The sequence below is a fragment of the Euleptes europaea genome, chromosome 1 (assembly GCF_029931775.1).
Source record: "Euleptes europaea isolate rEulEur1 chromosome 1, rEulEur1.hap1, whole genome shotgun sequence".
In the NCBI taxonomy this organism is placed as follows: domain Eukaryota; kingdom Metazoa; phylum Chordata; class Lepidosauria; order Squamata; family Sphaerodactylidae; genus Euleptes; species Euleptes europaea.
In genome coordinates, this window is record NC_079312.1 from 35,288,188 (window position 1) to 35,301,821 (window position 13,634).

At 40.9% G+C, this 13,634-nt stretch overlaps 1 protein-coding gene across 18 annotated transcripts in view; it reads right to left on the reverse strand.

Moving 5' to 3' along the window:
* CADPS (calcium dependent secretion activator) overlaps positions 1-13,634 on the reverse strand; it is a 460,327-nt gene that overhangs the window by 210,646 nt on the left and 236,047 nt on the right. For all 18 annotated transcript variants that reach the window (XM_056867190.1, XM_056867189.1, XM_056867199.1 and 15 more), the window contains exons 8-9: positions 13,411-13,550; positions 8,071-8,137 (exon numbers count right to left, since the gene is read on the reverse strand). In XM_056867190.1, coding sequence (XP_056723168.1) covers positions 8,071-8,137; positions 13,411-13,550 — 207 coding nt within the window. The remainder of the gene's footprint in view (positions 1-8,070; positions 8,138-13,410; positions 13,551-13,634) is intronic.

Sequence of the window (13,634 nt, forward strand, 5' to 3'; positions counted from 1 at the left end):
TGCTCCAGAAGGTCAGACCAGAACCAATGTGTTAAAATTAAATAAAAAGAGTTTTTGACTAAACATTAGGAAGAACTTCCTGACAGTTAGAGCAGTTCCTCAGTGAAACAGGCTTCCTCAGGAGGTGGAGGCTCTCCTTCTTTGGGGGTTTTAAAGTAGAGGCTAGATGGCCATCTGTCAGCAATGCTGATTCTGTAAACTTAGGCAAATCATGAGAGGTCAGGAAGAAATTTTCCTCCACGTCAGTTTGGCCAGAGATCTTGGAGGTTTTTTTTTTTTGCCATCTTCTGGACACGAACCAGGGGTCACTGGGGGTGTGAGTGGAGGTGGTTGTGAATTTCCTGCATTGTGTAGGGGGTTGTACTAGATGACCCTGGAGGTCCCTTCCAACTCGATTATTTGACGAGTCTCTCCAGTACCCATCACCTTGGTATGGTTTGGGACCCCCTCCCCAAGATACCTTCCTCCAAATAATTTTGTGATCCTAACAAATTAGAAATTCACTGTCCCATTAAAACATCATGCTCAGTCAAGTCAGGGCTATATCAGCTAGTATGCGTACACAGCAATGTGAAGATATTTCCCTTGTATATGCAGTATGCTGCTGCCACCTCCTGGGCAAACCATGGAAATTATAACTGGCAATCTATGGTCTCTTTTCCCCAAATACTTAAGCAAAATGATCCATTCTCAGCATGGTGAGGAATGAGAGCAGAAATTACATCTCCAAATGCTATTCATTCTTTATAATCTAGCATTAATATCTGATCAGTGTTTCTCACTACTTGCTATAGCAATTGTTTTCTATAAGAGAATATGAGAAGAGGGGCCGTGCTCAGAGGGAGATGCTCAGTGGCAGAGCATCTGCTTGGCATGCTGAAGGTCCCAAGTTCAATCTCCGGCATCTCCAGTTAAAGGGACTAGGAAAGTAGGTGATGTGAAAGACCCCTGCCTGAGACCCTGGTTGAGGCACTGCCGGTCTGAGTAGACAATACTGACTTTGATGGCCCAAGGGTCTGGTTCAGTATAAGGCAGCTTCATGTGTTCAAATAATTGCTCTCTCTTTTTAATTATCTTTTTTGGCAAAGACGTTGACCACTAAATTAGACTCTACAAATCGAATTCATCACCTTGATACATTTCAAAAATGCATTTATTTATTTCTACCACTTGAAATACAGTTTACTTATACAGTAGTTTATCAATATTTCCTAGTTTTTTGGTTAATTTCTCAATTAAGCAACAGTTCAGAATGAGTTTGCTGCTATTTTCAGACTCTTGGTATATTCTTGAACCCGTTCAGATATATTCCTTGCTGATTACTATGGTATGCTATTTTAAGAATCCTGGCAAATGAAATTCATTCATAAATATTTCACAAACCCCCGTTCTCACAATTTAAGGGAAACCTCACAATGAGAACCAGACTGTTGCTGTGGCAAAGGTGAATTTTTGCTTCATCTCAATTTTGTTCTGTCTATGTCTTCCCTTGCGCAGTAGGAAAGTGCTGCTCCACACAGGCTTTTGTGGGACACGCAATTTAGGAAGCTAAATGTATCTTCTTGTATTGACAACTACTGCTCGCGGTAGCAGGGAGGATGTGTGGCCTTGCTCTTCTTTCCTTTAATTTGTCTTCCCCTGCTCCTGGTACAAGGGGAGGTGGATGGGAATTGGTGGTGAGTTGGGCTGTGCATATTGATATGCTGAAGTTTTAAAAAAGTTAAAAAAAAACCATAGAAAAAATAGCAGCAAAAACGGGCCCCGAAAAAGTGAACCTGAATAATGCCAAATTTATTTAGTATTATTCAGGTCGCTTCTGCCCTGCTGCCATTCTTTCCAACCCCCCATTTCCCCCCTTCCCTCCCCCCTTTTCTGTTGACTCACATACACACTTCTCCAGAGTCTTCTCCAGAGTCCAATTTGGCATGCAGCTTGGAGAGGGAGGCGGGAGCAGTCTGTGGGCTCCATGCTGTGGGCAAGGAATGGCTCCCCTTGATTAATTTTTTCAGCTTTTTTTGTGTTTGGGTTTATTAAACCTGAAAATTTTAGAAAAATCCAGATTTTCCAGATTTTTTTGAAATTTTCCAGGTTTAATAAACTTGAAAAATACCCCTCCCCCAAATGGTGCACACCGCTAGTGGTGAGTGGGGAAGGATGGGAGTGAACAGAAGGCTGAAGATAGGAAAGCAGGAAGTGATGGGGGGAAACAGAAGAAAGGGAGGAGCAAAGGACTCTTCTTCTTTCCTTTGCCCCTTCTACTGTTCACAGGTTCCATTTCACAGGATATATCCCGTGACAACAACAAGAGAACCTGGGGGTGGGGGGTATGAAGTGCACTCCCTCTACTCCAAAACAACAACAACAGCGGGAATGTAGCACCTTCATACTCCAATAATCTCCAGAATGTTCCATGGCTGGCCTGCTCCTGCACAGTTCCCCATGTAGGCCTGCAGACCCCAAAGAAAATTGTTGTAGTTTTTCTGTTTGTAACTCTTCCAGTTCTATTCCCTCCTTTTTGAGATGAAGTCACTAAAACTAACTATGCATAGTATGCTAAAGGGAGTATAAATGGAACTGTATTACTAAGCTTGCCAGTTGCCCACCAGTCAACTGGGTTGCACGCTCACCCCCAGTTTGTGGCAGGTGGAAGAGGGCCAGCTGAAGGGGGGGGAGCAATCTGCATGTCTAGCACAATGATGCCACTTCCGGGTTTCCATAGAGTTTTCAGAGGAGATTGCTAGAGCGTCCCTGTCACTTCCAGGTTTATCTGGGAGCGATGCAGACACTCTAGCACTCCCCCCCCAAATCCCTGTGGAAACCATAGAGTTTTCAGAGGAAATTGCTAGAGTTTCTGTGTTGCATCGGGGTAAATCCGGAAATGACATCATCACACTAGATGCGCAGAATGCTAGCCCCAGCCCCACAGAGCTCCTGGCAACCTTATGTATTGCTATTATGAAGGAGAGCCTTTGAGCTGCCCATTGTTTGGATGATCCTCAAGTGTACACGTGGCTGGTAAGACAATTGGCTGACTAGAATCTCTCACTGTGACTTCCAGGCAGTTGAGAAAGAAGGGTGCCCAGGCCCTTAATAGCAACCACTCCAAGATGGTGGAGACCGGAGGTAGCATAGCCAGCAGCATACCAGCTGACTAGTTGCCAGCCTCTGTTGATGTCAGTCAGCAGCCATAATCATCTCCTCCACTCACCTCTACAGTTGCTAGTAAGGACCTGTAAGAATCTACCCCAGACACCAGGAGTCTTGCTTAGTATGCCACTACCATTACAGGCAACATGTGACAGTGATTTTTGATGGTGACACTGAGATCACAAAATGCCCTCCCCTACGAAGCATTTTTGGCTCTCCTTTGGCATCTTTCAAGAAGGCCACTTAAGTCTCTTTGTTCTGTTCAGCATTTGGCTTGTCTTAACTGAAGGGTGATCCATTGTTTTTGACTCTTCCGTTACCTCCCTAGCTGTTGGTGATTTTATTCTATGCAGTATTATATATAGTAAGCGAGAGTTTTCGATATAGCTGAGAGCTGTCTCAAGGGCACTGTGTGCCAAAGGGCAGGCTGCAAAGGTTTTATAAATATGCAAGTGAAAAGCTTTTGCCCCTGATCCCTCTTCAGAGGCAGTAAGTGATTCCCACTAGTGAATCACTCACGGCACAACCCATATTTCATCAAGTTTCATGACTCCACTTGTCATACTTAATAGTACCTTATAGTCACTCTGTGGCAGGGAAAAATTCCCTAATTTTGTAGTCTTTAGGAATGAAGGGTGGATCATTTGTTTTTATGATGTTATCCTGCAAGGATATTTATTCAAGTGTTATGGACTTTTTAAAGCACTTGCTCAAAAGCAAAATGACATCTTTGCAAACTACATATAACTCAAAACACAACCAGAAAAGGAGCTTGATACATGCATTCTCTGCACATCTATCTAAAGGAGTGAGTAAGGAGATATTTATAAGATAATAAGTGATGGGTTTATGATCTCGGATGATCAGAATGTTTCATTTAACACAGTAAAACTGTTAAATCTAAAAGCTTCCTGGCTCACTCCAGCCAGTTATAAGCACAAGATTGATTTTGCCAGGCCTCTCTGCATTTATGATGCTGCGGACACATGTTCATGCCTAACCTTGGGGTCATATTCTGCCATCGCTTTCACACTGCATATCTCAGAATTCACAATGAGGTGAATAACAAGTCTGTGCCATGAAATTTGCATGCAATTAGCATTCTGTTCATCTCAGAGGGCAAATTCCCTCCCAAAGTGGTAGGTGATACACAGAACAACACATAGCAAAATCACAAGAGAATATTGTCTCTCCTGGACTGACTTTCAAAAACATGCATGTGAATTCTTTTTGATTCATCCCTCTCTACTACCTATGGCTACTGTCTCTTCCCAAATAATTACAGCAACCTGCCCAGAACCCAGCTTTCCAAGAGTGGGTCGATTTTAAATAATGAGGTCCATGGGGAAAGGCTCATAGCTAGAGCACAGGATCTGCAGGCAGAAGATCTCAGGTTGTTCCTGGCACGTCCAATTAAAGGGCTTCGGGTCCTAGAACTAGGGAAATCTTGTCCCTCAAACCATGGAGAACTGGCAGGGTAGATAGTTCAGGACTGGATGGTCTCACTCAGTATAAGGGGGCTTAATCTCTAAATGCATGTATTTTAAAGCAGAATTGAAGACATTAACAGATTGCTCAGCATGAATAATTTTTCAAGTCATTAACTATTAAACAGGTATATACACTGCAATCTGTGATTAATGAATTCAAAGATTAATTGCAACATCCCTACGTTGCAATACATTACTTTAAATTTGATTTTAACAGCTAAAGCTTCAATTTGCACATAAGCTAGCAATATCTACGTATACTAGTGCACGCAAGCTTACTCCGCTGTTGGAAAGGACCCAGAAACGCACCCCTTTCCTATTATCAGCTTTTAAATCAAGACATTGAGTTGAAAGAGGCACAGCTAATTCCTACAAGCGATCTGTAACACTTTTTTGAGGTAGGCAAAGCTTGTGAAATAACACAGATTAAATATTTGTTTCAATCAGACACATTTTCCCCTGTCATTTTCCCAGCTGCTCTTTCAACTGTTGTTCTTCAACTGTCACTCTCCAACCATTCATCAGTTCTCATTGGTTGCTCTTAGGGAGAGGCAGAACCTAATTTATCCATTGCAGTAACATTTACATAGGTTAGGATTTAGTAGAAGCTATGATCTGTTGAACATTTCTTTAGTGTATATGTGCACACACGTTTCAAACTCTGTATTCAACTTTGCTATTATCCTTTTCCTTGACAAATCCTTAATTTTGAACCATATTCTGTTTATTTGAAGAATTTGCACACCCTTACGAGGCATTAGATCAAATCCTGGACCTCAGTATACATCAGGTAAGAAGGTCCCAATAATATTTGCCCTGAGCCCCAGTGTGTATAGGCTTCTGAAACTTTAGAATGGGGATGCCTGTATTGCCAGAAGCATATGCACAACTGGACCATTTGGGTAACAGTATAAAAGGTTTTACTTTGTACATATTCATTTGCATAACACCCTTGTGAGGCAGGCCACCATTACTTCCATGTTATAGGTGGAAAAATGAAGCCTAAGAATAATAACATGCCAAGCCCACACAAGTTGGACATGAATGCAAGCCTGATACTTTAGCACATTAAGGTGTCATAGACCTCTCATGTTTGATGGCTGAGCATCAAGAGCACTTAGTAATAATTTACTTTACTTACTCAGTAATAATTAACTTTACTTATTTCAAGTGAACCATATGTGGCTGTCAGCATCCTGGAGACAAAAATGTCCTGCCCTTAACACAGGCTTAATGTGTTTAAATGTGCCATTGAAGCTTTTCACAGAACTGAGGTAAATCACTTCCCATGAAGCCTCCGTTAAAGGGGCTGGACATTTTTCTCTTTGGGAGTTTAAAAATATATATTGTTGCTGGCCATTCTTTTATAAGGTTGATGACTCAAAATAGTACCTCAAGAGGTGCCGTTAAGAGATGGTCCTCAATAGTTTTGTTAAGTACCTCATGAGAGCTTGGAGATGGTGGAAGGACAGGGCAGGCATTCATGTGAAGAAACAGAATTTTGGAAAACAAAGAGATGGAAACAGAGACTGCTGTAAGCTGGTGGAAGCATGTGGGTAGTAATGGTACAGGATCTCTCTCTCTCTCTCTCTCTCTCATGATCTGACATGAGGTACTGGGCCTGCTGACCTATAGTTGTGCCTATACTTTTGCTCTACTTATATCTTTGTAAATAAAGAAATTTAAACACTTTAGTACTCCAAAAGGAAGCAACACTGGTAGTGCTGCCGCTGGAACTTCTTGCTGCTCAGAGAACCTGGAACCTATCAATATAGTGATTTTCATATTGGCTTCTCCTGTTTGTTTTGCCCCGAGGCCCAGTAATTTAGGTTACTATTCTTCCTGATTGAAGCAGCTAATTCATCTTAATGACAGGCAGCTAGAAAGAACCAACTGCTTTAAGACTAGTATATATATAAAGGTTTGCCAACTTACTTGCTGCTTAGAAATCAGAGTCGCTTACTTGCTTTGAAGATTAACTACAAGAACATAGATGTAGGGCACATCCACACATGCTGAATAATGTACTTTCAATCCACTTTCAATGCGCTTTAATGATAGTATGCAAGTGGATTTTGCCATTGCACTGAGTAAAATCCAGCTGCAAAGTGTATTGAAAGTGCATTATTCGGCATGTGAGAAAACACCCTTAGTTTAGACAATCCTCCAAAGCAGGGTTTATAGATCGTAAATAGGCTGTAGGAGCTTCCGCCTCCCTTTTCTCCTTCCCTTCTCCATTATGGACATTCAAAGTGGAGAGTTTACACTCCATGTGGTGGAAGCTGGAGTTTTCCCTTGACACAGCTGCCAAAATGCTGCTATTTACTTAATATGGTCCAACAACCCCATTGAATGGTGAACGAACACTTCTTGGAATCACACTGCTTGAAAATAATATTATATATCATTATATCATTATATATCATCCTCATCGTTCTTGAGAGCACTCAAAGCACTTCATATGTATTGTCCCGATAATCCTTCCAACAGCCTTCTATGGTAGATCAGTATTATTATCCCATTACTGCAGATGGAAGTGAGGAGTTTGTAGTGGAGAGAACAGTAACTTCCTTAACTTCCTTACCGCCCATTCCTGAAAGGGGGGTAGATCCATAGCCGAAAAGACATTTTAAAAGTTTTAAAATTTAAAAGGTTTTAAAATAGAATAAAAGAAAATGCACCAATTGAAAAGGAATGCCCCATTAAAGAAAGCCACAGCCCTCAATTTGCAAGATCTGAGCAAGGCTGTCAAAGATAGGACATTTTGGAGGACTTTGATTCATAAGGTCACCATGAGTCCGAAGCGACTTGACGGCACATAACACACACACACATACACCATTGAAAACAGCGAGGCTGTACCACCCAAAAAGGTGGTACAGAAATGCTGCAGCATGATGAGGCATTCCCACCCACAGGAATGACCCCCATGGCGGTGCGAGCTTTCCCTTCCAGGAATTCCCTGCCGGTGTAGCTGCATTGGCGGTGGGGGACAGAATAGCTCTGCGGCTCCCCAGCGCTGGTGTGTTTGCCCCTGGGACAGTATAAGTTCCTGTTATCCTAGGTTAAATGGGCACTTACACTGGTGCAGGGTAATGCCTAAGGAGCTCCCCCCCCTTCAGGATCTCAGCCTTAGTAAGCTAATGAATGACTTCAAATGTTTTGCTCCCAGCTCACACAGTGCAGCCTGTAGGGCCACACTTCTCTAAGCCTATTGATGTCAATGGATTTAGAAGGGTGTAACTGCGCTCAGAGATGGTTAAACTATCTTTTTGGGTGTTCTCTGAAAATTTTAAAAAATGCTGCAGAACTGGTATAGTGGCTAGCAGCTTTAAAACCACCATGAGCAAAGCAGTGCATGGCACTGAAATGAAAAACAAACCAACCAACCCAACCCAAACCAAACAAAATCATGTTTGTGTTGAAATATTACCTGGACTAGCACAAAGAACCTTTTCTTCCATCTCTTCCAGACATTTTTGCCAATGGCCCACAAATACCTACAAAAGAAATGGGGGAGTTTAAGTATGCAACTTTGATGCATCAGAATAAAATTATGTTGAGCTGAAGGCTGCTAAGCACCACAGCCAAGAAAGAATCAAAGATCTATATAGGGCTTAATTTATGACAAAGCTCACTAGATCCTTAACATCAGAACCTAGTATCAGTTTCATGCTAAAACAGACAAATTTGTTCATATGCCACAAATCTCAGAGACATGGATATTAGGGGAAAAGGAAAAATGGATCCCCATGTTTTTGTTGCCTGCCATCTTTTATACCCTTAAAAGATGCAGGATCTGAGACTTTTCCTATTTTTAAACTTGGCTGATATTGAGGGAGTAAAGACTGGTGGAGTAAAGATGGATGGCCATCTGTTGGGAGTGCTTTGATTGTGGGATCCTGCATGGCAAGAGGTTGGAGTGGATGGCCCTTGTGGTCTCTTCCAACCTTGTGATCTTGTGATCGTGTGAGTAATGTAGAAAGTTCTGGTTTGCCTCAGCTTTCATCTTCCCCTCACACAGAAGTTCCATTTGTCACCGCTGTACAATTTGAACAGGGGAAAAGTTAGCTGTGGTGGATGCTTGTTGGCTAATATCTGTGACATCACCAACATGCCTTTAAGGGAGGGAGACTATCATTCAAACGTAAAGCACATGATTTACATGCATGAGATCCCAGGTTCAATTTTTATCATTTCTATTAAAAGGATCTTTGGTAACTGGACTGGGAGACAACATCTGCCTAGATGTCAGGCTGCTATCCCGGTTCGTTATTGCCTCTGTCTCTGCGTTGTACTGTCTGGCCCTCAAGGTCGCATACCTAGGCCTGGGAACTCAGCTCCTGGGAAACTGTATTCAGCCTATGCTTGTAATCTCCCGCCTTTTCTGCCTTATATTATCTCCCAGCTAGTGAGTCTCTCATAGCTGTCATTTTATTCGTTTGCACTGTATGCCTATTTGACCAGTAAAAGCCATCTGTTTGGACTCTATATGACTTTGTGGTGATTTCTGGTTCTGTGGGCCAAGGGCTGACACTAGAGCAGTGGTTCTCATCCTTTTTTGCTCCATTCCCCCCTTTTACCATTGTTCAGAATATAATTCCCCCCTTCCCAAGATAGTCTAACTAAAAAGAAACGTTTTTGTTTCTACAATTGTACAGATTGTACATAATCTACAGGACATCACACTTTGCTGAATAGTGGTCCCAATTCTCCCCCTGTAACCCTACAATTCCCCTCCCGGGGGCGGGGCGGAATTGCCCCCTTGTTGAGAACCCATGGCCAAGAGAGATGATGCCAGTCAGAGGAAACAGTACTGAGATAGACAGAGTCACTGTGTAAGCGTAAGACAGTTTCATACATTCATCTCTGCTTCCCCTACCAAAAAACCCTGAAGCCATTTAACCACTTTTTAAAAACCTGTGTAATTTTTTTTTTGCTACGACTTATGTAAACATAAACACATACGCTTTTTAAAAAAGGCAGATTGCCTGTCTGTTGTGGGAGGGGTAGGACAAAAAATACTTCCTTGGCATGAAAAACAACGTGTGCATCCAAGATTCAGATTGCTGACATGTCTGTCTGTCTGTCATACAAACTGCTGTGGATGAAATAGCCACTGTTACAGTCCTTAAAATCCTACATCTGTCTTCCCTCTTAAATGGGTAACATGCTGTACAGCATTTCCTCGCAATCACCGTCTGATGCAGATCACTGTTACTTCCTTTCAATATTAAGGAAACTGACGGGCAAACACCATTGGAAACCCTGATGTGTATGTGCGAAGCATGGACCAGAGGAGTGGAGGACATGAAAAAGGCTAGGGAGCCCCTCCATCTACCCCTTTTCTGAGCTTCATATCACCCCTTCCAAAAGCTGTTTTTTATTTTTTGTTAAGAAAAAAAGACTATTTGGAGTTTGTTTCATCGTGTATAACAGGCTCCATGGCACCCACCAATTTCTTTCCTGGTGCCCGCCAAGTAGGGTTGCCAACCTCCAGGTACTAGCTGGAGATCTCCTGCTATTACAACTGATCTCCAGCCGATAGAGATCAGTTCACCTGGAGAAAATGGCCGCTGTGGCAATTGGACTCTATGGCCTATCATTAATCCCCTTTGGCCAGGGACTAAGGGCAGGATAAAAATTGAAATAAATAAGGACCATGGTTCATGATAGTTGTGCTGCAAAATATCCTTCTTGATAGCAAATCCTTCCTGATAGCATTTTCCTACTCTGACATCACATTCTTGCAGAAAATTGCAAGTTTGTTTTAATGTCTAAAGTATGGTAATTTTTCCCCATGATGGGAATATATGGATCAGATAGATATATTGCCTGGGTTCTCATGGCATGAAAATCAATGCTTGAAAAAGTTTGAATCCATACTGAACAAAATAAGTAACAATTTATTTATAAATATCAATGTGTTTGTTAGTTACTCTTTTTTGTAGTTTTTATTTTAACAAATGCAAACACATTAAAACATAAGCTCAATATAGACATATGTGTGAAACTTGCAATTCAAAATTACAACTGTAATATCAACTTCACTGAATTATATCACTTGTTGTTTACCACCGATTCTTCCATATCTATTGACACATTTATTACTTACTTATTACTTAAACCTCTCTCATTTTATCTAGATTTAATTCAGTCCTGTTTCAAATTTCTAGCTATGTAATTGAAAAAAACAACAAATTTCCCCAAAATTCTGAGATTGACCTATTATGTATAAAAAATCAGTTTTGCCATAGTTGTATATTTTGTTAACTTATTAATCTATTTGTCTAAATCTGGGCATTTCTCAGCTTTCCATTTTGCCATATGTATATTTGTTAGTTACTCTTCAACGTATTCGAAAAACTAGTTAACAAAATTGAGAGAGCTTTTATCTGAAGAAATGAATTCACTAAAACTATTATTTGAGATATTTGTTAATAAAAGGTTAGTCCTCTTAGTCGGTGCGACTACAACCTGTTCCAAGCATTGATATATTTTTGGGTCAGATTCTGCTGTTTTGCTCTCTCACTATGAAAAACATTTGCACCACACTTTATACACTATTATAAAATACATTTCCTACACTGGGATTACCTGTGTGTAGAAAAATAGGAAATCTGTGAAAAAGATTTACAGTGGGAAAGGTCATTTTAGGTATAGATTTTTCCTCTCCCCTGAGCTCAGCCTGGGTGAAATCCCCGTGCATAACGCAAAACGCATAAGGCAAAAGACGCAAGCTTGGTTTCTCTCACAGCCAATTACAAAGCAGCGTGTAAAAAGGCGGGGATTCAAATGCTTGCTGCGTTCTGGGAGCTCTTTCTGAGCAGAAGAAGGCTTTTTAAAACCGAGGCTTGGATTCCCCCCCCCTTTCAGATTGCTCCATTTCCCCCTCCCCTTAAAATGCTTTTTTATGCAGCAATTGGATTTTGGGGAAGAATTTTCTCTCACAGTAGGCTCTGCAAAGTAACCCAATTACAAAGCAACATTTGGGCGGGGACTTGATTTGAACTTGGCAACCGCTGGTGCATAGATGTTTCCCAACAGGAAAATGTGGGTCCAGTGAGCAACGAACCTCAGGCAAAACTCCCATGCATAAACAACCATAGACACTGCTCATGTAAAGAAACTTCCCTGCTGCAACTTTTGTGCTCCTCAAATTCCTGCTTCTAGGGGCTGGTGGGTCTTGGCAAAATACCTGGGTGCCTGTGGATGTCTGTGCACAGGTGGGGAGGGAATTGTTGGAAATCTGCACTGACACTACTTATATATCACATAGGGATCCCTAGTTTAGATCTGTGCTGATATTCTCCCTTAGCATGGTTAGCTATCTAAATGAAATGCTGGCTGCATGAAACCTGGTTAAGTGCTTCTTGTTTGCCCAATGCCATGCCTAAATCAAGCTAAATCTATGCAGATAAAACTGACAGGCATTTGGCCTACATGCTGTACATTTATGCATAATTTAGCAGAAACATTCTAGAATGCATTATTTATGGCTCGATCAAAAGTCCTATGAAGTTGGTGGGAAAATTGTAATTGACTTCCGAGAGGTCTCGATCATCAAATTTGTAAGAACAGGGCAGATGGCTTAATCATTTAAATGTACTGAAGACTTCAGAATCAACTGTGAGTCAAAAGGAAATGTGACAAAAAGCCAAAGTTAATTAGCAGAATTACACTCTGAATGTTTGAAGGGAATGTAATATGAGTGCTGAATGAATTTCTTTTACAAATGACAATCTGCATTTTCAGACAGGACAGCTACTTATTACACTTACGTCCAGAAATATTGATGAACGGAAAGTTCAAGGGAAGAATAAATAAAATTGCTTGCGCTGTTAGGTCTGTGCATTAGATCTGGGATAAGACCCAAAAAGTCTCACATACAACAACAATTTTGCCTTGAGTTTTCTGTTTGTAGGTGACAAATGGATATAAAGGAAGCCACAGCCCTCAGTTCGCAAGATCTGAGCAAGGCTGTTAAAGACAGAATGTTTCGGAGGACATTGATTCATAGGGTCGCCATGAGTCGGAGGCAACTTGATGGCACTTAACACACACATACAATATGGAGATGTTGCCTGGCCTGATAAATAAGGATTGCAAAATGTGCTGTACAATTTTTAGATTACTTTTTAGATTACAATTTTTAGATTACTTTTTAGATTACAATTTTTAGATTACAACACAAAAAGTGCTGTACAATTTTTAGATTACAACACAAAAAGTGCTGTACAATTTTTAGATTACTTTTTACTGAATTAACACCAATTTGTACTCATAGCTGTGTGCGCTTGATATACCTTAAGTTTTATTAAAATAAAATGATACATAGAGTAAAGGTACATCCGCATGCAAGTAATTATAATGGACTGTTTCTGTGAACATGCTCTTGAAAACACAGCACAGAGACTGCTATTCTGAGAATGCAATTTATGAAAAAGTTACAAATTGAGACACAGCAATGCTTTTCATAAAATAAAAGGGCAATTCCCTTCTTTTTTGACACAAGAAAAGTAGCAAAACGTCTGGTAAATTCAACAGAAATATAGTGCTGGACTTTTAGGATGGCGTATCACAGGCTGCTAAAATAATCAATTTTAAAACATGGGATCAAGCTTAAAAAAGAAAGACCAAGACTCGTCAGTTCATCTTTTAACCTTGCTAATCTTAGGCATCCATATATAAACTTGGGGGAAAGGAGGGAAGCTGTATATTCTCTAACCCTTGTAAAACCAATGGGTCTGGGCAAAGAAGGAAAAAAGCTTACCCAGAATGCTTCATGTTCTGAGGTTTATCCATTCGGACTGCAAGTTTGATTTTCAGATCGTGATCCGGGCAGTTTTTGGAAACAGCCATTTTGTGCCACTCAGATTGTTTTGGACTGTTTGGTGTTGGATGAAGAACCACCTGAAAGTGACAAAGATGAGAAAATAAATACAGAGCGGATTTACTGAGAACTAAAATGTGACCTTCAAGTTAATGTCATATCAA